Source organism: Diadema antillarum, unplaced genomic scaffold (assembly GCF_040938485.1).
Source record: "Diadema antillarum isolate AM-2024a unplaced genomic scaffold, OU_Dant_1.0 seq00001660_RagTag, whole genome shotgun sequence".
NCBI lineage: Eukaryota > Metazoa > Echinodermata > Echinoidea > Diadematoida > Diadematidae > Diadema > Diadema antillarum.
The window spans coordinates 385,083-410,784 of record NW_027272360.1 but is presented as its reverse complement, the minus strand read 5'-3'; the positions used below and the strand labels follow the sequence as shown (position 1 = coordinate 410,784).

The 25,702-nt window shown below is 39.2% G+C and overlaps 1 protein-coding gene across 1 annotated transcript; it reads left to right on the top strand.

The window, feature by feature from the left end:
• Nucleotides 1–7,498: 7,498 nt before the first annotated feature.
• LOC139711463 (xaa-Arg dipeptidase-like) lies at nt 7,499–19,655 on the top strand. The gene is made up of 7 exons (XM_071623340.1): nt 7,499–7,690; nt 8,396–8,599; nt 11,470–11,618; nt 13,241–13,383; nt 14,312–14,466; nt 15,143–15,377; nt 17,790–19,655. Exons 1-7 carry the CDS (start codon nt 7,499–7,501, stop codon nt 17,945–17,947), a joined length of 1,236 nt encoding a protein of 411 aa, XP_071479441.1. The 3' UTR covers nt 17,948–19,655.
• The last annotated feature ends 6,047 nt before the right edge of the window (nt 19,656–25,702 follow it).

The window sequence follows — 25,702 nt, the reverse complement described above, 5'->3', positions numbered from 1 at the left end:
TTATATATGGATTTCAGTTGAAAAAGTGTTATTTAGAATAAGGTTAGAGGTAATGTGAATGTTTCAAAATAAATTTGAATGAAGAGATTAATATGACATTGAACTACCATGTCATCTAGGCGAAATTTTTGCTAAATTTAATTCAACATTAAAGAATTCGATTAAAAGAGGTGCGATATTGGCCCGGATGCAGGGCCCTTGACAGGTATAGCCCCAAGGTATTCCCACCCCATATGAATTAAGTGTTTTTAGGTGAAAAGAGTCATGTATGCCTATTTTCCTTGGCAGCTAGTGGAATTAACAGCTGAGATACGTAAAACACAAACCCATCCAGTTAAGGGGCCCCCAGCCAGTAGCTGGAAAGTGCTCCCGTATTATTTTATTCTAAGTGAAAAGAATCACTGCTATAATTTCTTTTGCAATGGAAGTAGTACTCAACGAGGTATCAAAAACACCGAAACCAGTTATATAGCTGTACGAGGCCCCACAGAGTGTTCCTAAAGTGTCCCCACATGTAATTCCACTATCAAGATCTGCATCCCGATCTATTCAATCTGTCAGATCGGGAGAGAGCGGCAAAAGTGTACGGGGACCGGGAGCATCGTAGCAGCAGCGTTTGGGTGATGGGGTTGGATCTCGCAATTTTACAGATCGGGAAGAAATTTTGAACTGGTTCAAAATTTCTTCCTCATCTCCCCATCAAGATTGACCTATTTTGAATCGTAGCTCAAACGGGGAGAGAGCAGTGACAGTGTAAATACCGCGGGATGAGCGTAACAATTCCAGGTTTTTCTGACCGTAGTAACAGCGGCACAAGAACTGGAAAAATAGTCTAAACTAGACACCGACGACATGGTCCCGCTGCTGCTTTCTTGATCAAAGCACGACCTTCCCGCTTTAACGACGCTCTCACTAAGCCCCCGTCACACTAGAGCGGATCGAGCCAACGAATGCCCATCGGATCCGAAAATTTGGACATACGCTCACATCCGTTGCTCGTCGTTCGTGACCCGCTTGACGTTCGTTGTTCGCAGAGATTCGCAGACATGTCCAAAATCTTGAGCGGATGACGAACGGAATGACAATCCGCTCTGTGTTCGCTTAGCATCCGCTGATTGAAAGTTTTGGTCACTCTGCATTCGTTTCTCATTCGTCCGCCGTTCGTCCAAATTCGCCCAGCAAATGTGCACAGCAACACACGTTAATCAAACGTAGATAAAAAAAAAATAGATATTCATATATAGCACATAATAATGATAATGATAGTTATAATGATAAGAAAAAAAAGGTCTTATTTGCCCAGGGTAGCCTCTTCAGTGTTGTCACTGCTCTACCAGAGGGCCCTGCCATTATTATTACCCCAGCGTTGCCAGGTACCCATACACCTGGGTCGAGCAGGACATCGTATGGGTAAAAAAATCTTGTCCAAGGATGTAAGCACTAGGCGGGATTCGAACCCGGGTCCTCGGTTCGGGAGTCGGATCCACTATGCCACAGCCCCCCCCCCCCCCCCACATGACATTTCATTATACGTATTCTGACATTAAGTAATAAGAGAACATTATTCTAAACCACTGCTATAAAAGTCAACCTGTAGTAAGTGGGAATCTCTGAATGGAAATTGGGAATTGTGAAAGTTCGACTCCAGTTGGAGGCACCAGACGCAATGGAGGATGTTGGACTACCAACATCATCGTCACGTGATCATCAGAAGGAAGTACACTTTTAGGGGAATCTTGAATGAGTGACATCAGGAGTTTGTTTGATAGATACTTTATTTTCTGCAAATCAATATACATAAGTTACATAATCATGAAAATGCAGGAAATATACAAAGTAAATTCAACGCAAAGTCGTTTGACTTGCATAAACCACGATACATATTAGGTACATAATCATGAACATGTAGGACATAATTATTATGTAAAGTAAATTTAACACAGTCTTTTGACTTGCATAAACAACGATATGAAAGAAATTTAATATACAGTATACATGTCTATGCAGCAGTGATAAGAATAATATTTATAGTTAAGAAACGATTATGCAGAGGGCCGCCATTATAAGCATTGCTTGAAAAGATGGCCGGCCCGAGGAAAAGATAAGGACGTACTAAATTCGTAACAATATAAATTCTGCTGCGAGTACTTGGTGGTTACTTCGGCTTCCTTCTTTTTGGGGCCATTTTCACAGTCACAACTATCTAAAAAAAGAAGATCACTCCAAAATCTTTGAGTGATCCCTGAGGTCACTCCAAAATTAGTGAAAATGAACATTTTCACTCCAAAGTCACTCCAATTTCACTCGACACTCACTCTTTTTTGTTATTTATTCCTTTATGAGTGAACAATTTCACTCTTCTTTTTTTTAGAGAGACAACATTACTTGACACTGTCACTGCTCAAAATGATTTGGTAAAGTGTGCGTCATCCGAGATCCGTCAGGTAATTGCCGCAGTATCGCTCTGTATATGTTGGGCATTCGCTGCTCATTCGCTTTGTCCGCTCATCAGTATCCGTTGGATGGACTGTACACATTCGCTTTCATTCGTTACTTTATCCGCTCGTTACACGGTCAGCATATGCTCATTATTCGTCAGGCGAACGTTCGAAAACCACATTTTGCTTGCGAATTCGAGCGGATACAAGCGTATCTGGACTTTGCCAAATTTTGCCCATCCGCTAGGCATTTGCTGATTTATACGCTGTAGTGTGACGGGGCCTTTAGTTCTCTACTCTCATATAAAATCAAGGCCTGTTCCTACGACGCTTCATTTCTGCTTCGATAACGCTGTTGGCCGCTTTAGCTACGCTGTTCCTACGCTTTCCCAGACTCAATTATGCATGCAATTATGCGATACGCTGGAAAATGTTTGCCAGAACAGCAAAACTGATGATGATCAGGAGGACGCATTGTCGTTGTCGCGAAAATGAAGACGAAGGAGCGCATATTTAAGAAGAAGAAGAGATGCAAACAATAAAGAGAATAAAGCAAAACACTTTGGAGCTACTGTCTGGGGCCCCGTGCAGGATAAAATATCTGACTTTGGTATTTTGATATCCGATGAATACTACTTCCATTGCAAAAGAAATTAGTCGTGACCCTTTTCGGCTGAATTAAACCAATATGTGTGTGTGTGTGTGTGTGTGTGTGTGTGTGTGTGTGTGTGTGTGTGTGTGTGTGTGTGTGTGTGTGTGTGTGTGTAGGGGCCACTTTGGGGCTACTGTCTGGGGCCCCGTACAGGATGAAATAACTGGCTTTAGTGCTTTGGATATCTCTGATGAGTACTACTTCCGATTGCAAAAGAAAGTAGCTGTGACCCTTTTCAGCTGAATAAAATCAATGTGTGTGGGGGGGGGGGGAGGGGGTAAGGGGGCAATTTGGGGCAACTGTCTGGGGCTACTGTCTGGGGCTACTGTCTGGGGCCCCATGCAGGATTGGGTGCAGGATTTGGTATTTTGGATTTCTCTGATGGGTACTAATTCCATTGCAAAAGAAATTAGCCGTGACCCGTTTCAGCTGAATGAAACTATTGTGTGAGTATGTGTGTTGGGGGGGGGCACTTTGGGGCCACTGACTGGGGCCCCGTACAGGACAAAATAACTGGCTTTGGTGTTTTGTATGTCTCTGATGGGTACTTCCATTGCAAATGAAATTAGCCGTTACTCTTATCAGCTGAATAAAGTCAATGTGTGCGTGTGTGTGTGTTTGTACGTAGGGCTTATAGGGGGTGGGGCACTTTGGGGCTACTGTCTGGGGCCCCGTGCAGGATAAAATAGCTGGCTTTGGTGTTTTGGATATCTCTGATTGGCACTCCTTACATTGCAAAACAAATTAGCCGTGACTCTTTTCAACTGAATAAAATCAATGTTTTTGTGTGTTTGTGCGTAGGCCTATGGGGGGTGGGGCCCTTTGGGGCTACTGTCTGGGGCCCCGTACAGGATAAAATAGCTGGCTTTGGTGTTTTGGATATCTCTGATGGGAACTACTTCCATTGCAAAAGAAATTAGCCGTGACCCTTTTCAGCTGAATAACACCATATTTGTGGGGCCCTTTGGGGCTACTGTCTGGGGCCCCGTACAGGATAAAATAGCTGGCATTGCTGTTTTCATGATAAGTACACCCAAAGGAACAATATCCACCAACTTTTGTCCGTGACCCCCTTCGGCTGAATAAATCCATTTTTCGGGGTCCCTTTTTGTGGCCCCTAGGCTTACGGTACAGGATGTGACTTGCCAGCAATTCATTTTATTGACCCTTGGCCACATCCTTACATGATGAGACCATCAAAAAGTGTGACCCTTTTCAGCTGAATAAATGCTCTGGGCCCCCGGTCTAAATTCGCATGATCATGGTACAACTAATAAGGAGTTGCCAATAAACTGCCAAATATTTTCTTTCAGCATTAATGAAGAGCTCTTCCAGGTGTGATCCTTAATGACGATTAATTCTTCCTACCTGTAAAGCCTTGCTGTGGTTTATACAAGGGGGGGGGGGGGTAACGTGGAATATAGGCCATTCACCCTTCAGAATGTCTAAGCTCACTCAGTGGTATATGAAGACGTGTCCGTTGATTGGATCCCGGTGTCTTGTCTGTGTTGAACAATTGGGATTCCTTTCATATGCCTTTGGACAGTACTGCGTTCATGTCCTAAACAACTGACAGTTTAAGGAGCATTGTGAGGCAATTAACCATGTCTGATTAGGGTAATCAACAGCAAACTATTTAGCTAGCCATTGTCTATCATCTGCCCAGGTGTGGCGTGCTGGTATACAATTAGTTTTGTATGTAGCACGTATTGCAAACATGTCTTAATCAATCAACACAAGCTAATGAACCCCGAAAGAAGAGTTCTTTCCAATGGGTGATATCAAGTTCCTGCTTCTCCATTTTTGTTGCGAGAATTGGCAAACTTGTCAAACTACCCTGTACAGCATATATCCACATTGCAGACAGCACACAGGCGATTCCTGGGCTCTGTGTTATTCGTACACAATATGAACACTAACTCATTAGTCTTATTGTAATGCACTATTTCCGGTGCAAGCAGCAAAAGAGTCATAACTACCCTTGCCTGACATATATTGTTGGTTTGTGTGTTTGCTTGCTTGTTTGTTTGTTTGTTTGTTTTACAAGATATAAAACCAGCAAGTAAGGGGGAGGGGAGTAGTCGACTTTCTATACCTACAAGCCGAGAGGGTTCACAACCAGGCGCGTATTGTTTTCATCAATTTTACGTTTTGGTATCAATTTTGATTTAATTCATCAATGAACAAACAATTCAAAGAAAAAACAAAATGTGTAGTTTCAATTAAAAAAAATGACACAAAAGAAATAATGATACCAATGTGAAACGTTACACATGATATCGAGTACAACAGATCCGGAAGTGTGATACAATCATTTCATCATTGTTTTCACTTTATCGTTCCATTCCGCTACGCTCATACTTTATGGTGATGGGTGGGGATTGCATTGATTTTACTTGCTATTGCGCATTATCACAATGGCATCAAGAAATAAGATTACAACACCAAATAGCTGGTTCTCAAAAAGCGATGAAAATGAAAGAAGTTTTAACCCGAAAATACAAATAAATGTTAGCTCAAACAATCAAACCGGAACAGCGCACATGAAAAAAGAAAAACGGCACAACAAAAATCAAAACGACACTTACTAACGCATCATATTCGCCTACAGATCGATGCACACTGTTACAAAGAACGATTGGTGCACTTTGCAAGCTTGTCATGTCACACAGGAAGCATAGACAAAACTTGTACAGTGCAGCCGTGTATCATCGGTAACGCTATTGTAGCTTACACGGCTTAAAGCAAAATATCTGGTAAGACAATGCATATACTAGCTGCATCGCTCCACAGACGACGTAATTATTAACTTCAGAACATAACCTCTCTACGGAGATGCTAGGAAAATCACCTCTGTGAAATCCGAATGGGACCAGAAGGCCTGTTATGTCACTTCGCGTCTTTATTTTTTTTTTTTGCTTGTTGTTGTTGTTGTTGTTTTATTTGTAAATAAATTGTATGAAAAGATGTTTTTCCATGCTTCGGAACCGATACTTTTCAAACAAAAACAAATTAAGTGCTTGAGGTAATGGGGTAAGGAATCTTATGCCTTGTGATCATTCGATACTTCGATACCTCACAATCAACGCGATTGAGTCAATTTCGTGATGATCTCTCTTTATATGTTTTTTTTTACCCGGCAGTTCTTAGGTTACAGCAAACTACTGAGTATTAATAAAACAGATTGATAGAAATAACACATAATTATACACACAGACAATTAAACACAAACACACACATACGCAGTATGAACTATATTTCGTTACATAACCTTCCTCTTATAGTAGTACCATAGGACGTAGACATGTACATTCTTTCAAAGTAACATACTCTTAAACATTGAGAATGGCATAACATGCAATTAACAAAGTTTGAACATGCCATTTAATCTTACACCCTCTAAAGTGGGAATATGTTTCCCACTTTTAGCTCCCTGTTTTATGCTAGGGCCACACTGTAGTACAATTTTATGTCTCTGCACTACTTAAACATGCTACATGGAATCAATGTTCAATTAACCCGAGAAACTCGATACTCTCAGGGAGGTGGAAAGAGATCTCTTTCCATATCCCTGATATTACTAATTGATCTCTTGCGCGTTTACTTTGTTGCTTCATTGCCTCGACTAGTGAAAGTTTCCCCTCTTCTGTTTGCGCCTCAACGCAACCATACTTGCCCCATTGACTTATGTGATAAATCAAGCCCCAAGTCCTACGCCCCCACTACTAGCAGCTAGCTACTGCAGTATCAGCAGTGTCGAGCCGCGCCGCCCGCGCAGTTACGGCTTGATGATGCTTCATATAGACGGCCTTGCCCTTGGGCCGGGATAGACGTGCCCTACACCAAAGTCTGAGACAGAGTCGATCCCTGGTAAGCCTTCCATATCGCTATAGCTGAAGAATTGTGTACAAATAACAATAATCTGGTAATACGCATCCTACACGGAAAAATCAGTGGCGCTAGTGTACTTTCTCAACTTTTTTTACACTTGTCTTGTCGGAATAATTTATGGCGATCGCAGAGCTAACGTTAGACAGTAGACTCTAACATCAGTTTGCTCATGCTTTTACCCTTGGTCAATACGCAGCCAGAAGTACGTGTGAATATGATGATCCACGACCCGGGTCCATGACTCGGTACTCACACAGGACGTAGGACGATGTTGTGTTTGTCGAGGCGACTAGCTCTTATCGTGCAATGCCAATGAATTTTGCTTGTAGCAATAGCATTTTATATTGAGTATGTATGCCTGATGTACATCAACTGCTAATGCCTGTATGAAAATTGAAATGCTGTTCATTCTCTGACTCTGGAAGTCACTTCTTATTTTTGGTAGCTAGTGATACTGTAAACAAAATTTGATTTAGTTCTTTTTCAGTGTATGTTTTCTGTTATCATTTCCATAGTAATGCAGAACTCTGCTGTTGTTGCGCCTCCAGACTGGGGAAGGAGAAAGGAGAGGGCCAAAGAGAGGATCGATGAATTGGCCCAGGATCTGGACAAGCTCAGCCAGGAGATCTGGTCTCATCCTGAGCTGTGCTATGAGGAGCACCATGCCCACCAGGTCCTCACAGATCTCCTGGAGAGGGAAGGATTTGAGGTAACATGGTCCTGAATTCAGTGATGTAACAATTTAATCCCTTTTTCAGGCCAAGCTTGGACAATCTAGGAACATTCCCCTTGGACTCAGTGGAAGCAAGGAGATGCAAGTTTGATTGATCCCTGATCCAGTTCAACCAAGAAGGTTTTTTTTTTTTTTTTTTGTGGGGAGGGGGAGGAGGGAGGTTGTTTCTTACTGTAACACACATGTAAGCAGAGGCTTGTGTAACATCACCATTTTATCCTAACAGTAAGAAATGTGATACATGTGTACATATGAATGCAATGAAAGTCAGCAAATGGTCTAACCACCTGTTCATTTGCGTATGCACGATAGTAGTAGTTTACTTACAGGGATATTTTTATAATATTTTGTGTAAGAAAGGGATGGACAAAGTGGAGTCACCAAGAGATAAGACAATCTGTGAGTTTTCATATCATATTCTACTCAGAACTATTTGTGTGACAATCGTGTCTTGTCTGAGGTCAGCTTAGGCTTGTATGATATGTGCATCCTGCGTCCTACATGAAAAAAAAAGAAAAGAAAAGAAAAACCAACACAAAAACATTATTGCTCACACTTTAGTTCATTGGACGACTTGTTGGTGAGTGACAAGGGGAGATACGGGCATGAAAATCATAATACCAGCTTGTTTTCAAACACTGTTCCCATGTGAAATTTGATATGGCCATTCTTTTCATTCAGGTCACCAGACACTACATTCTTGAGACCGCTTTCAGAGCGACCTACGGCAGGGACGGCGGCGCTCACGTCTGCGTGATCTGCGAGTATGACGCGCTTCCCCAGATCGGCCACGCCTGTGGACACAATCTGATCGCAGAGTGCGGGGCGGGGGCAGGGCTGGGGATTAAAGCAGCAATGGATATGGATAAGCTACCAGTAGGACGGGTAAGCGTCTATTTTGCCTTCATCTGAAATGTACACCGTTATGGGTGAATGAGACATGCATTTTCTCAAGGCAATCCATGTGTTACCTTTCCGTGCATCACTCATACTGTGCTACCAGAAGCGATGTCAGACTTGTTCTCATTAGTCCAGCTAGATATGTGTGAGAATTATTTTCAGTGATGCCAAATTCAGACAGCAACTAGGCATGAGCACTCAAGGGAGTGAAGTGACCAAGCAGGGGAGGTTGTGAGCTTTAGCATTTTTAATTTGTAAAGCATTTTATGTAGTGAATGTTAATAATAACATTTTGATCTATTCGTTGTCTTTTTTAAAGTCCCAAAATGTCATTTTGTGTGTGTGTGTGTATGTGTGTGTGTGTGTGTGTGGTTTGAAATCCATTTTTTTTTGGGGGGGGATGGAGGTGTGAGATATGTGAGAAAAAGCTTGTCAGGTGTTTGAGAATAAGAAAGACCCCTGAGATGTTAGACTCATGCCTAATGTCTGAGACTTAGTAGGTTTGCATTCAGACTCCCACATTGTCTGCATCAATGATTTTCTAAATTCAGAGCACAATTCATTCTTGATATTTTAGGAAGTGGCATCATGCTCACGGTATACAAAGCTGTCTTCTGTAGGGCAAGTCCAAGATAACGCGCGCGTTACGTATGGGACATTCAGAGACTTTTATGACCTGAAAAATAGTGTTAGTGGCCTTTGATCATATAGAACTTCATCATGGTGATTGATATCTAGGAGAAGTATAATCATGTAAAAAATTGAGAAAAATGACCTTGACAATTATATTCTAGAAGAGAAAATATGTGCCGTTACGTATGGGACCACAAAAATTTTGTTTTTTTAAACATTTTTTTAAAACTCAAAACTCTCTGAAAGTATTTCATTCTACAACTTGTAACTCACTGTGATGAAAGTCACAACACTCAAGATTATCACAGGTAAGTTTCATGTCATTAGGCAAAAAGCTCTAATTACAGACCTAATTAAAGACAGACATGACGTGTTACGTATGGGACAGTTACATTGTACGTATGGGACAGTTTGTCCCCCATTCATTTAGTGTGTAAAGAACCATGTTTATGGGTATTTTGCATAATTATTGAAGTAAAATCAGTTGAAACTACTCAAATACTGATCCAGATTGTCAAGGAAACAATATTCCCCAAATATTCACCATCATAATCATATACAATCATATCTTTATATTTTTATGACCAACCTGAGTATGCATGCCCTTTGTCCCCCATTCGTTTAGTGTGTGGAGAACCATGTTTATGGGTATTTTGCAAAATAATTTTGCAAAATACCCATAAACAAATTTGTGCATAATTATTGAAATGGAATCAGTTGAAATTACCCAAATACTGATCCAGATTGACAAGGGAACAATATTCCCCAAATATTTACCATCATAATCATATTTAATCATATTCTATATTTTTATGACCAACCTGAGTATGTACACCCTATTTTTATCAGGATAGTTACTACTGAAAAATTTAATAGTTTAAAGTGTTTACTTCCATTGATTGAAGGGCAGTTTGCTATTTAGTTTCAATAAAAAACAACTTGACGCAAGAAATATTAATTTTAATAAATAAGCAATACCTGCTGCGTGGAACCCCAGTGATCGAGTAGATATATGATGTCTGTCTAGCAGTCAGGTCATTGATTCGAGTCACACCTCAGTACGTATACCCATGAATTTTGTCGTGGCTACTATTGAAAACTGAATAAGGACAATTTTTGTATCACTTGCAATTAAAAAAAAATCATTTTACTTTATATTTTTTTAAATATATATCACAACCATTTCAAATTGGATCTCCATCACATAAACTTTGAATTCCTCTTAGTCTTACATGTAGGATTTTTTATGCTATTTAGTAATTCATATAATTGGTTTCCAATCATCTCATTAAATGTTGAAAACTGAATCCCCATTTCTACAAAAAACTATACCATCCCTTTAATGCTGATTTTTCATTGTGTATTTTACCATTTCCCCTCCCCCTTTCTGAAAATTGTTCAGTCAAGTACATGTATTGTTTAAAGTGTCTATAACTCAAAAAGTAGCTACAATGTTGGGATACTTTCTTCAGGATGATTGACCATTTGTGTACTGAGAGACCTTCCCAGCTAGCTACTGTACATGCATTCACATGCAATATGTATGAGGATGTCCCATACGTAACGCATTTGTCCCATACGTAACATTATTTCAATGCCTAATAAAAAATATTTCTTTTACTGTTTTTCTTTTTTCTATGGTATTTAATTTCTCTAAACAATAAATTAGAACTTTCCAAAAGGGCATTAAAATAACCTCAGCAATTTCAGAAAAAACCTAAAAAAATGACCTCAATTTGTTACGTATGGGACATCTCATGATAGGACACGAGCTAATTTGCATAATCATTTGCATAATCCCTAAATTTTCATACCAAGTTAAACTATTTGATGAACTTGTTATGTCCACATATTAATCAAATATCATTTGCTTTCCTTTGAATTAATATGAATTTTTATAAATGTCCCATACGTAACACTGTGTTTCACATTTATGCAAATGAAGCCCTTGAAATTTGCATAAATTTACATAATGTAATTTTTTCCTTCATGGAAATCAAAACTTCAACTCATAAGCTTCAAAATGATACCAAACATGTCAATATTGAGCAAAGATGAAATTTTGCCTTCTGAGGGGACCTTATCTTGGACTTGCCCTGTACCAAAATGTTCAACTGAAATGAGCAGAATGGTTCATATCCCCTGAAAAGATGTCTGATTAAAGTACCAGAAGTCAACCTGACCAGAATTTGAAGGGTTCTTGTTTCCGTTTCATCATACAGGTGACTGTGATAGGAACTCCTGCTGAGGAAGGAGGAGGGGGCAAGAAGCATCTCATTGCCGGCGGAGCTTTCAAGGAGATGGACATCGCAATGATGGCTCACCCATATGCTCACAACGTCTCGAGGCCAACAGCGTTGTCAATGCAGGTGTGAGTATCTCACAACTCCTCCCATCACCCCATCCCATCCCCTACAGAAAAAAAAAGATCATGCATCATATTGCTGCATTCTGATATCTGTTATTAAATATAGATTACATCAAGGGAAGTAAATACCTTATGAGTCATGTTTTGCCCATTCCTTTTTGTGGTGTAGATTTTTTTATGCCTCCGCAACGAAGTGGCCGGAGGCATTATGTTTTCGGGTCGTCCGTCCGTCCGTCCGTACGTCCGTACGTCCATACGTCCGTCCGTCCCGTTTTGTTTTTGTCGATATCTCAAGAACCGTGTGGTGGTTTTACATCAAACTTGGTATGAGGGTATATCCTTGGGGGATAATACTTTGTGTGGATTTTAGGGTCACAGGGTCAAAGGTCAAAGGTCACAGGTTATTTTGTGAAAAAAAATTGAAATTTCATGTTTTTCTCCATATCTCGCAAATGGTTCAAGGTATCTTCATGGAACTTAGTATATATGCTTGTACTGATGGGCAGTGATTATCTAGGGAAGTTGGGGTCGTGGGTCAAAGGTCAGGGGGTCAAAGGTCAAGGTCAACTCCTCAAAATATCACTACTTTCCTGAGAATGCAATATGCCTGAAGGTTTGTTTTTTTTTAACTTGATGTATGGCACGTATTACCCAATATATATTTTTGGGGAAGTTTCATGCCAAAAGGTCAAAGGTCAAAAGGTCAAAGGTCAAGTGAAAGTGCTAAATTGCACTTTTTCCTCCATATCTCGAAAGTAACTCCAGGTATCATCATGAAACTTACATATTTATGCATGTTCAACCTAACAGTGATTCTCTTTGGAACTGTGAGGTCAAAGGTCAAAGGCCAGGTTTAGATAATGCTATTTTCCCATTTGATACTGAAATTATACTTTTCCTCAATACCTTGAAAATTACTCAATGCATAAACTTATAAAAGGGTCAAAAGTCAAGTAAAAATCATCAGTTCCCCAAATACCTGCACTCTGACATTTTAATCATTCATCCAATTGAACCTAGTTCTAGGAAAGTGAACATTCAGCACATTTGTGTCAAACCTGTCCTTTTAATATTTTGCCAATTGTGTGAAACTGTCATCACACATTGTCAAGACATTGTACTATAGACCTATTAGGAGAACCATGCATTATGGCGGAGGCATATCAGTAGCCGTAGCGATATGTCTAGTTTCTTTGTGTTGCTTGCCCCACAAAGTATTCATACCTTTGTTCTAATCCTTGAGCTTCTTATCTCCTTACCCCCCCCCCCCAAGTTATTGTATGAAACCAACTGAAACTGCTCCAGTTATCAGTGGTATCACTTTCAATCTGACATTTAACATGCACCATCTATGGTGATTAATTGCCAAATAATGAGATTTATCACAATCATAGTATTATCATGAAATTTGTGTGTTTGTCTTTGATTAATGTATTATTCAAATAAAAGGAGACAGACATACTCATCTAACAACTGCTTCAGTATTTCTACTTGTGCCGCATGTGCATGAAAGTCCTCTGGCTGTGCTGAATGAATGTTCTGTAAGGCGCATGAATGTGCAATAGGTTTTGTCAAAATGTTACAAGAGATTTTCCTGTACATACCTTTCAATGCCATTCCCTCAGAATGACGATACATTTTACGGGTCATGCAGCCCACGCTTCAGCCACCCCCTGGCAGGGCGTCAATGCACTCGATGCGGCCGTCATGTGCTACACTAGCATCTCTGTCATGAGGCAACAGTTCAAACCAAATTGGAGGGTGCATGGTATGTTACATCACAGCTTCCGAATAGTCTTGCTTCCAGTCATTTTGTTTCCATTTGCCCCCAAACATATTTCCGAGAACCACATGTACCATTTTGAAGTGATGACTGAAATACGTAATTTGACCGTCCAATTGGCAGAGTCATCCTATTAGAAACAAAACACATTGTTGACCTGGTAGGCACAGATTGGACCTTTAAACACCCTATATCCATTGCCTCTGAACAGTGGTAATGCCCCATGAAGTGGATACATTGTAGATTCAGAACCTGTAGGCAATGGGTTGAAGGACAAGCTTGACACAAATGACCAATGTAGTATAACAAGCACCATCATCTCACAAAGACAAAGTCAAAGTCTGCCAAAATATATTTAAGTGTGTTTTATAAGGAGTTATGCAATAAGTTTCTTCTTTCATATTGAACTCTGGATGCATATACCAGTAGCGGTGTTTGTTTGTTTTTTTTTGTTTGTTTTTTTTTTGTATTCATATTTCTTAAATAAATACAGAGGTAGATATAATAAAATCCAGACTGATGCTGGAGGTAATTACGCTTTTTGTCCGAATTCAAAAAGGTAGTTTGAATATAGCTCATGGATCACGCAAAGTTTGTTGGCTTTAATGTGCGTGACAGATCATGTGTGCCCAGATAAATCCTTCATGACATTTCACCTTCTTGTACATATCAAGCTTCTTTGCAGTAATTGTGTATTATTTGAATATGGAAACATAAATTAAATGAAATGAAATAATGAACACAAGCTGATATTATATAGATGTATTTTGTGTGTGTCTTAGTCCATGGATTAAATTTAAACCATAGATTTGATTTAAACTACATGTTTGTACCCAATGGAAATTCGGGCCATAATGTCTAATGTGTTGGTGCTGTTATTAGTCATTTGTTTAATTTCTCCAATGTGGTACAGCCATCTTCACAAAGGGCGGAGTCCAACCAAACATCATCCCAGAAGAGGCGGAACTGCTGTACTATCTCAGGACACCTGATGAGGAACAGATGCAAGTGCTCAAGAAGAAGGTGGAGGAGTGTGCCAGAGGGGCTGCTGTGGCAACAGGATGCGTCGTAAGAGAACAAAAATCTTGTGTCAAAATGATGTCAACAGATATTGATAGACATGTATCTTTCCCAACCACAAGTGCAGTTAGCACCCACTCTGTGATATGCACAGTTAATGTATACCTCAATTGCATTATATTCGTAATGAAGATAATGATATACGTAATGATTCCTCTCCAAAATCACTTGTCATCTCATCAGGTAACAAGATCAAGGTTTAGTGAAAGCTTTCTGAGCATTTGTAAGAAGAGATGAGCTGTAAGCACACACCAATGTATATGGTATTAACGTATTAGGGCAATTACTCTCCCCCAGCTAAATACTGGTTAGTGGTAGGGTTTGAGCTTGGGCTTGGGTTAGGGTTAGGATTAGGTTCAGAATTTTTCTAATTAATGCTTTATTGTTCACACTGATTCTTAAACCTTTCCAAGTATATCAATGTCAATAGTACACAAACTGCAAATGGTTCGCTGTGTGGCATGGTATGGTTTGCTCAGGCATGCTGCGGACGACATCACTTGGTGGTCCAACATGGCACACTTCCTGGCTTGGTTTGCTATGTTATCTTTCATTTTAGGAGCATTCACTCTCAATTGAAGACATCCTGTAGATCGCTCTGGTTTGGTCAGGCAACTTTTAAACTTTGGACTGAATACACCATTATTTACCATTATCTATGCAGGAAAAATGCACATATGGATGCAGCTATGCCAATGTGATCCACAATGGCGTCATTGCTTCGACGTATGAGCGGCACGCAGAAAACTTCGGCTGCACCTGCCCGGAGGAGGTGCGGCGGGAGCAGGGCGGGTCAACGGACATGGGAAACGTTTCCTATGTCCTACCCAGCATCCATCCCAAGTTTGGCATCCCCACGGACTCAGCCACCCACAACCCTGGCTTCACCAAGTGGGCAGGTCAGTGGTAAAATGTTGACAGATTCCGGGCTTACACACAGAACAGCACAATGAGCACTCATGTTCAAGTTGACACATCAACAGATGCAAGTTTTGCACATTAGGCCCCCTTTCATAAAGATTGAACGTAAGATTGATCGTAAAATTGATCTGCTGTTAAATCTATGTTTTATGAAGCATAAGTATCTTCATGAAATAGACTTACGATCAGTATTAATCTTACGCTCGATTCACCAAGTTATGCTTGATGAATAGAGTGTAAGGTTAATTGTAACTCTTTATGAAACAAGCCCATGATGTATTAATAGGCAATTATCGTACAGGCCCCCTTTTATTTCTTAACCCATTCCTTACGGGAACCTGGTATACCAGGTTCCAGTGGCATCAACTGATATACAGGAACCTGGAATACCATGTTCCCAAAATGTAGACAGGAGTGCCTGCATGGTGGCCTAGGTTCATGTAAATTTGTGTTATGTTGCCCCCCCCCCCCCCCCCCCCCAAAGAATGGCTTTAATAGAAAGATTAGAGTTTCTTCTATGAAGCTATTTTCTTTCTGTATGAAAGCAGAGTGTATGGCAGTATTATTTGACTTTTCTTCAATGTAGGGTGCACTTGTTTTGCTGTAATGCTCATATAAAGATGTACATAGTGATCAAGGTTGAGCTTAGTAGATATTTGATTTCGCTGACCCCATTCAACAAAATTGTTTGTGAGCCCATCAGTGCACGATCTATTCATAACTTTCGCTCAATCTATATCCGATCAATGTCAACATGTAGTTGACTGTGGAAAGGGGTTACATGTACCACTTGGCTGCCTTCCGACAGGTGGATTAGCAACCTGTCTGTTCTCTGTCAACCAGCAAAAAGAATATCGTTTGGGGGTATGGAAGGTGCTTGGAGAATTGTGTGAGGAATTGGTTAATAACCCTTTAACCACTCTCCACTCTTATTTCTAATAACTTTTAGAAGAGTGGTGTAACTACTTTGAAAGTTAGTTTTAGTCATGAATAGACTGAGTTATTGTGGTGTGCAGAATTTCAGCCTAATCTGATAATCCCTTCGTTGTGGTTGGTATAGAGTTGTACATCCTGTTCTTTGTCCCTTTCATTGCACAGAGCACAGTTTGATGAGCTTAGCACTTGAATAGACTTGAATAGACCCTTAACTTTATAACTTCTTTTCTCACTGCACACTTTTCCAGAGTGTGTGTTTCCATTATTTAGATAAGTCAGAAGATTACACAGCATGTATAGAGAAATACATCATTTTAGAGTTTAAAGTCTGCTCTCAGAGAATATACCCTAAGCTAAACTAAGAATCCATGTCTTGTGACCTTTTGGTGGTTTTGTGATGCTGGGGCATAATAATAATGACTATTTAGACTTGTTTTCACATACTGCTAATGCCTTTCAAAGGTCAATTCTGAGAAGTTGAAGATGGCAGGAACCAGTTGAAATAGTTGTGTAAACATCATATTAAGATATAGTCAGTTTTCTTCATTTGCAAATGCCTGTATAATAGCATCATTATATTCTGAAATCTGTTAGCAAAGCAGATTATGTATACAATATCTCCTCTAGATGTCTTTCCAGCATACGGTATAAAGAAAAACTTTCCATTACTATTTATGTTTAAAGTGGTTGGAAACCCCATGACTTTAAAGTTTAATCTGGCATGATCACTTAGGTGATGCTGATTTATATGGTCCTTCAAAGCTTGTACATGCAAATTCCTTTCGTGTTAATGGTTACAAGTTTCTACACACGATTGATTTTGGGAATCCTTTTTTTTGTGCGTCTGGCTGTGCAGGATTACAATATTTCAATTGTTTTCATGTGATATATATCATATTTTGGTATGTGTATATTGTCTTTTACACATTTGATGTACTACTGTATATGCCATATATTTTGCAAGGTTTTAATTTTCAAGAATTTGGCGAGTCAGATGCTCGGAAAAAAAAAAGATATTACCTCTGATCATGACATAAATCTGACACGGTGTGTATGTTTCTCTATTCATAATTTTACTTTGTGTTTGCAAATTTTTTCACTCACTAAGATGTTGAGAAGTCCCAGTTTGTGAAATATAAGGGTTTCTAGATTTGGTGTATACAGTATGCTGATAGCCATTTAGAATGGCAATTTATTCATGAAAATCAATGAATACTGGACTGAATGATAAATACTTGAATCAGTGTATAAATGAAGAAATTATCAATTTAAAGAATGAGTGAATACACTAAAAAGGAAGTAAATAAATGAATTAATTGAATTGATAAATAGACAAATGAGAAAATTAGTGAACAAAAGAATTTAAAAAGAATTGCTTGCACCTTCAAAATTGTAACATGGTATTATGGGAACAGTAATGGTTGTAGAATGCTGCTGATATTTCTCTCTTGTAGGCATGCCAGAGGCCCAGCTCCCAACCCTGATTCAGGCCAAGGCCCTGGCCCTCACTGCCCTGGACCTGATGGACCCAAGTTTGGACCTGCTACAGAGGGCCAAGGCGGAGTTTGAGGAGACTGTTGGGGGTCTTGTGCCCCCTGATGACCACTTGTGACCATGACATGGGTACAGCTTCAGAAGGGAGAGGACGTACTGTGACACATGTGTGAGAATGTGAATGTGTTTGTGTTTGTGTTTGTGTATGTGTTTGTGTATGCGTACGTGTACGTGTATGCGTGTATCTGTGTGTGTCTGTGAGTTCATGCTGATGCTGGTAGTAGTAGTGCTGGTGTATGTGTCATTGTGTGTGTGGTGTTTGTATTTGTGTGTGTGTGTGTGTGCTTTCGTGTGTGTGTGTGTGTGTGTACAATTATTGCCAGCATGCCAGTGTAAGTGTGTGTTCTGTGTGTTAGTGAGTGTTTTGAAAGGTGTCTACAAATGTTTAAATCAGATTTTGTGCCGCAGTTGGAATACAGGGCACTCCCTCCTGTTACAATGAATAGGGGTATAACGAAAGTTTGTGTACTATGAAATGAAAATTCAGGTCCCAAAATTATTATCACTAGATATGTTGCAAAATTTCCTTCAATTACGACAAAATTTTGATAAACCAGTAACATAAGAAAACTGCTGGTCCTAAGGACTTCGTTGTAATGGGAGTCGCCTGTATATTCATGTACAATCAGTTTTTGAAAACACAATGAAATGATGTTGATGCCTTGATCACTGCAAAGACTCGGTATGCTGCGCATCGTGCCAGAATTTATTTTAATTTAGGTCAGGTGTATTGAAGCATCAGCATTGAGGTTAAGTGCCAAGAGATTTGGTACCTCTTAGGAAATCTTTTCACATCAAGTATTTCATGGACAGATATGGAGTAAACATAGGAACCTGGACTGGTCCAGATCTAAAAGCCTCAATGTTGAAGTGATATGTTTCACATGATGTCTAAAGGAAAGCATGGAATGCACAGAAATCAAGCAACCACAGGAGCAATGGTTTAAAAGTCCCCTACAGAGAACTAGGAAATGAGTATAGAGTGCCTAGCCTCGGGCCCAACCCCCACAGCCAGGGGACTCAAATTTGACGGTTCGTCATCTTATCCACTTAGCCATGACAGCTCCTGCTGTATAACTTATATGTGATTAGACATTTAGCAGTCGCCAGTGAACATGAGTGAACAGGTTCACTATTCAATCTGATAAGAGGGTTTAATTTGTGGTGACAGTAAAGCCAGAATTTTTTGTGTGCATCTTAATTACCCAAATTTTGCAAGAGCTAAGATTCGCAGAATTAAAATGCATGCAAAACTTCTTGTCTACACTCTGTGCATTGAATCAGAATGCCTGTGTCAATTCATGAAAATCTCATGCTGTGAATAAGGCTGCTGGCTCCAATTGTTAAAAATTTCATGCCGTTAGTATTTCTGGTTTTACAGTAGACTGAAATTGATATCAACTTGTGGCTCATGGGAACTAAGTGTGGCATGCCATGCATGAACACTTTGGGGGCTTATTATGTTGCAGGGGCACTGGATGAAGTGCGTGACATTCAAATTATGGAGGGGATAAAATGTTTTCCACGTTCTGTAGATTGTGATTTAATCCTTTGTTCTTTGAGTGCCCACTGACACAGAAAACCCAAGAGCATTGTACACATTGCCTAAAGTCCCTAGTACAGACGTGGTTAAACGAAGAGGGTATTTTGAAGCTTGCAATATTTAAAGGTGCATAGTTCCGGTAGTGTAGAGGGCGCTGTTGATGATACTGCCGATCACCGTTAGCATTGATATGAAGATTACCGAAGTTGAGCTGTCATCAAGAGTAAAGTGCGTAGGTGTTGCTAAGTAACGTTGTCTTCGTTGTCTTCTCTGCGCATCGTGCAGTCTGTAGTAATGCCAGGGTGCGTGCATATGTGCTTGTTATTATGACATCACAAAAGAAGTTTGCTAAAGCTGTCATCCCCCTCAGCCGAATCATAAGCTGAACTGTGATCCGACCACTGACTACAGTGAATTGGACTTCTTCGGACTCGGGGAAGTGGGCCACAGCGTAAGCGCTAAAGAGGAGTCGATAGCGTAGGTCCCTATAGGAAACTTGCGCCGTGCGCCCGCGTACGCATTTGACTAGAACACCGGGACCATGAACCTTTAATATTTTTGTTTCAGCTTCCCATTGAAGTGACATACAGGGACGCATCCAGGAATTACATAGAGGAAGCCCCTTTATAACTGCTGAAGCCTTATTGTTTGACATGTTTGACATGTATGTCATCCCACAGGTCATTATGTGATATTATTGACTCTACAAATGTATTCCTAAACACTTTTGTATCATTATAAAGTCACACACGAGATGTACATTGAGTAATTCACAATAACATGTCTTCCTGCTGTATGTTCCATGTAAAGATGCATTCAATTCTTGTGCAAGAAAAATTCATTTGCTGTGAAATTGTAACCAGGACCCATTCCTCTGCTGAAACATTCAATTAGCACTGCTGTGAAAGTTGTCTGCTTAAATTCTAATTTCGTTCTTGTCATCTCTATGCCCCAAATACCTAAGGTTCTTACTGTTGTACTGTTTTAAGAATTGAAAAAAAAATATATGTGTCTTCTGCAGAATGTGCTGCTATATGACAGTAATTTAATTTGTTCAGTAGTTTGACATGACAGTCACTCAGATGCCATACTTTAGTTTAGACCCACCATCACCCATCCTGGGGCTGATCAATATTGTTCAAAACTTCTTAGGCCCGACTATTTACTATATTCTGCAATGCTGAATGTATGCATTGAAAATGAGAACATTTCATGTCATTAATGTTTCTGCTCATGAACTACAGTGCATGTGTATTGAATTGCAATATGTCTGTCATTTTGGATTTGTTATGTTTCAGTTGTTGCATTTTTTGTGTTTTTTTTTCTAATGAATCCTGAGGTACCTGGTAATATGATTGATTGTGGTTCAGGACAGTCTTAGCGGGGGTGTATACATATTAATTTGGTGCAATAATGATGCTTACCCTAAGAGCATACTGGTTCACTGTATACAACACTGTCCTAATTACTCGGAATGGAAAGTTGTACACTGTATGTGAAACTACAATCTGTGTATGGATAGAATCAAGTTTTGAATGGTACAGGTACCATCGCATGGACATAACAGTGGCATCTGTGATGCAATACACTGTCGTTTGGTCTTGTTTAATTGTGGGAAATTTATGGATAATATTTTTATTACCTTTGTGTATTCTATCATTATTTTGCTCTTCATTATATTTTATCTTCTTACAATGAGTGGCAGATCTTTTCTGATGCATCCTGAAGCTTTGAAATTAATGAAAGGTTGCCATCATCATACATATTCCAGTGTTGTGGGCTTTAGTCATGAAATGCCTATAGTATGGGGGTAGTGGTTATTGAAGAGTTGCAATAGTCCACCCCCATATCACAGGAGGCCTTTTAAAAACTTTTCTTCTTCTCCTTCTTCTTCCTGTACTGTGCAGAATCTCCTGAGAGTATACTCACACACTTGATGGGCTCTCACACATGACAGACATGAGACTCGAGGCATAAAAGTGCTCAAAAATATATATACATGTTTCTGAAAAAAAAAAGTATGAGTTAAAACCATTCTGTTCTGTCCAGGCTACTATAGTTGAAGGTGACATCTTTAATCTTTGATTTAAAGATGTCAATTGATGTCAAGTTCACGACATCTTGAGACATGTGGTTCCACAGGCTGATTGTGTCTTGGAAAAAACATCCCTCTCAGTCCTGATGTGCGGGTTCTGGGGAAGACAAACCTCTTGTTATGTATATCTTTATATCCAATTAACCAAGGGAACGTAAATGTCTTCCTGATTTGGGAAATGTTCTTTTCCAATGAGATGTATTTCTCTGATTGTCTTTTTACCCCTCCCTGGTTTTGATGAGGGAATGTTAGCAGCTCTGCTACTGTACTGCAAAGAGTCACCTTGCAAAAGGAAATGAAGATAAATTATGTGTGATCTGACCAGATTCACACCAATACACTGTACTGGGAGTCATATATGAAAGGTATTTGAAGGTCAAAAGAGTTTTATATATACTTTATATATATTTCTGCAAATTCATATCTATGTAATTTCAGATGTTACAATAAATGCTACTGCTAATGGGATGTTTATATTTAGAGTGTGTACATGAAACTCATTCTCATTCCTGTGATACCTCAAAAAATAGAAACATTTTCATGATGAATGCAAATTACATGTATTCATTGAAGTATTAGTGAAAAATTGAGCAAAGAAAATGGATTTCCAATGGGATTCGAACCTGAGACCTCCAGATGTTAGCCTGGTGCTCTACCGACTGAGCTATAGAAAGCCTTAGTTCAGTGTTCTTCCAAGAAACCCTAAATTCTCAATGGTCAGAAGCTATAGCAGTGTGTTTGTGTGTGACACACACACACACAGACACACACACACACACACACACACACACACACACACACACACACACACTTAACCCTGGCATAAACCTGAAGGATAATTCAACTTTGGGATAAATGGGAGGGTTCACCAAAGTGATGCAGCTTTTTGAGTATGTATCAAATGCAAAGAAAAGAAAACTGACCAGAAATGAATATAATATATTTGTGAAAAATTGAGCAAAGAAAATGGGTTTCCATCGGAATGGTTTGTTGCATTGAAGTATTTGATGTTTGCAATGTTCTGTACATGGGTTAGTATCTATATATGTGACCGTGCATCACAAAACGAACAAAAATTCGCACCCCTTGATTTCACGCGAGGACTCCAAAAAGGTGAATCAGGTAAACCAAGTCAATCTTGAGTTTTTCATATTTTCTGAAAGAACGATTCTTCATCTACATTATCCTTAAGTTAGGGGTCATAAAACGAATTAAAAAGTGTGTTTTCAGCAGTTTTTCTACAACCCTTTTTATGCCTCCGCCACGAAGTGGTGCCGGAGGCATTATGTTTTCGGGTTGTCCGTCCGTCCGTCCGTCCGTCCGTCCGTCCGTCCTTCCGTCCGTCCTTCCGTCCGTCCGTCTTTCCGTCCGTCCGTAATGAATTTTGTGGACAAGGTAACTATCAAAAGCTGTTGAGGTATCCTAATGAAACTTGGCATGTATGTGTATTAGGGGGTGAAGTTGTGCCTATCAACTTTTGGGTGCACGTGCTCAAGGTCAAAGGTCAAAAGGTCAAGGTCAAATACATAAAATTTCACTATTTCCACCATATCTATGCAATGCCTGAAGATATTTTCTTGAAACTTAGTGTATACATGTATTACCCAATTTAGATTCTCTGGTGAAAGTTTGGGTCATGAGGTCAAAGGTCAAAGGTCAAAAGGTCGAGTAAAAGTATTAAAACTTCTTTTTTTTCTCTGTAAATTGGAAAATTGTTCAAGGTATCTTCAGGGAACATAGCATATATACATGTACTGACTGGCAGTGATTATCTAGAGAATGTAGGGTTCATGGGGTCAAAGGTCAGGGGTCAAAGGTCAAGTGCAACACTTCAAAATTTTACTATTTCCCTCATGTTCATGCAATGCCAGCAGGATTAGTATTTTTTTTTTTTACACTTGGTGTATGCATGTGTAACCTAACAGAAATTCTCTGGAGAGTTTTTTTTCTTTTTCTTTTTCTATGGCCTCAAAGGTCAAAAGGTCAAAGATCAAGTGAAAGTGCTGAACTAACTTTTTCCTCCATATCTCGGAAGTGGCTCAATTTATTGTGAAATTTACTGCATATCTATGCATGTTCTACCTGAAAGTGATTATCTTATGAATTTTAGGGTCTAAGGCCAGATGAACATGGTAACAATTTACTATTCAGTACAGAAATTGCACTTTTTCTCCATACCGGTACCATGAAAATTACTCAATGCATATATGTATGAATGGGTCAAAGTCAAGTTAAAGTCCTTAAATCCCCAAATACATGCTCTCCTATTCATCCAATTAAACCAAGTTCAAGGAAGGTGAACATTCAACACATTTCTGACAAACTTGTCATTTCAATATTTTGCCAGTTTTGTGAAAATGTAATCACACATTGTCCACATGTACTATCTAGACCTATTAGGAGAATCATGCATTATGGCGGAGGCATACCAGTCGCCATAGCGACATTTCTAGTTTTGTAGAGTAGTGTGATCAGGTATTTTTTTAGAGGTCCTTTTTCATTTCTTTAAAATCCTTTGCACGCCCTTCACTTTCAACTCTAATAACTTTTGAAAAGATATTGCTACCGCCTTGAAAGTTGGCAATATTCATCGACAGAATGTGATGATACAGCATGTTTAATTTCAGCTTAATCTAATAATGTCTTCATTGTTTCTATGGAGGTTAACATCCTGTTTTGTTTTGTTTTTTTGTCTCATTCATCGCACAGCCAGCACGGCTTGGTGAAGATTAAGCGCTTGAATAGATCCTGTACTTCTGAGCCCCTTTTCTCAGTTCACACTTTTCCAGAGTTTGAATTGAGTCATACATCATTTTAAAGCTTAGAATCTGCTCTTTCAATATCTGCCCTTAACTGAAAATCCATGTCTCACGACTTTTTATTGGTTTTGTGATGCAGGGCCACATATATAAATATATATATATATATATATATATATATATATATATATATATTCTATATATACATTGATTTTTGTGCATGCATATATATATATATATATATATATATATATATGTATATATACATACATATATATATATATATATATATCATATGTCACAGATGATCAGTGTGCTGCAGCAGATGTGATTATACTAAAATGGTCAAATAATTCCAATTCCAATAACAATTTCCCACTCTGAATTATCGAAAAACCATTGGTCGACCACATGATATGATATGATATGATATGATATGATATGATATGATATGATATGATATGATATGATATGATATGATATGATATGATATGATATGATATGATATGATATTCATGGTATACTGAGTATTTATGGGATAGTGCATATACCATGAATACCATGTCATGGTAAAGCACATTTATCTCCATCTCCATTTTGTCTTCAACATCATCAACATCATAGCAATGTTATAATTGGTCACATGATGCTTTGTAGACCAATCAGTGAACTGGATTTCTTTTTAATATATTTATCAACTGACAAACCTGGCTATCAGAAAGAGAGGGAGAGAAATTTTAAAGTGGAAGCGAGCACTATATACAAGTAGTATGAAAGGGGAATATGAGGTCAGTCATTCATGCAAAAATCATATTACCTTCATCACTGACAGACAAAAGGCACATGCAAAACTGTAGACCGATCGAGTAGATTGATATACTCAGCTAGAGATCATGATATTCCCTTTCAAATTTCAGTCTCTGCCCTAATCAGTTACCAGTATCAAGTACACATGATCTTCAAAAAAATGAGTTTGAAAATGTGATAACAATATATACCTTTTTAAAATCAATGTCGAAAATTCGTCATGCACCTGAATTAATTTCTTATACATATACAGAAAACACACACACGCACACACACACACACACACACACGTGCATCTTTCCGTCAAGCTACCCGCGCGTGCATAGTTCACGTATACACTTGAACCTCATTGGATGAATCCTTGGTTCGCATTCGTTGAATTCGGGAGCAAAAAATTCAACTATTGCCTTCAGCCCTATAGTACCCAAACTGCCCCATAGTGCTGAACTGCCCTCTTTTGTGTACGTACACGGACGTGTGTAACGTCTATAGCGTCACCTGAGGTATGAACATTACTGGCTTGAAAACTTCATTCCTGCTTTATTCAGTAGGAAAACAGATGTTGACTACTTTACATAGGGTATACCGGCCGGGTATTGTTGATATTTT

Coding starts and splice junctions, on each gene's coding strand:
- LOC139711463 (XM_071623340.1), top strand. CDS start 7,499: ATGCAGAACTCTGCTGTTGTTGCGCCTCCAGACTGGGGAAGGAGAAAG. Junction 7,691..8,395: donor TGGAGAGGGAAGGATTTGAG/GTAACATGGTCC, acceptor CTTTTCATTCAG/GTCACCAGACACTACATTCT. Junction 15,378..17,789: donor TGGCTTCACCAAGTGGGCAG/GTCAGTGGTAAA, acceptor TCTCTCTTGTAG/GCATGCCAGAGGCCCAGCTC.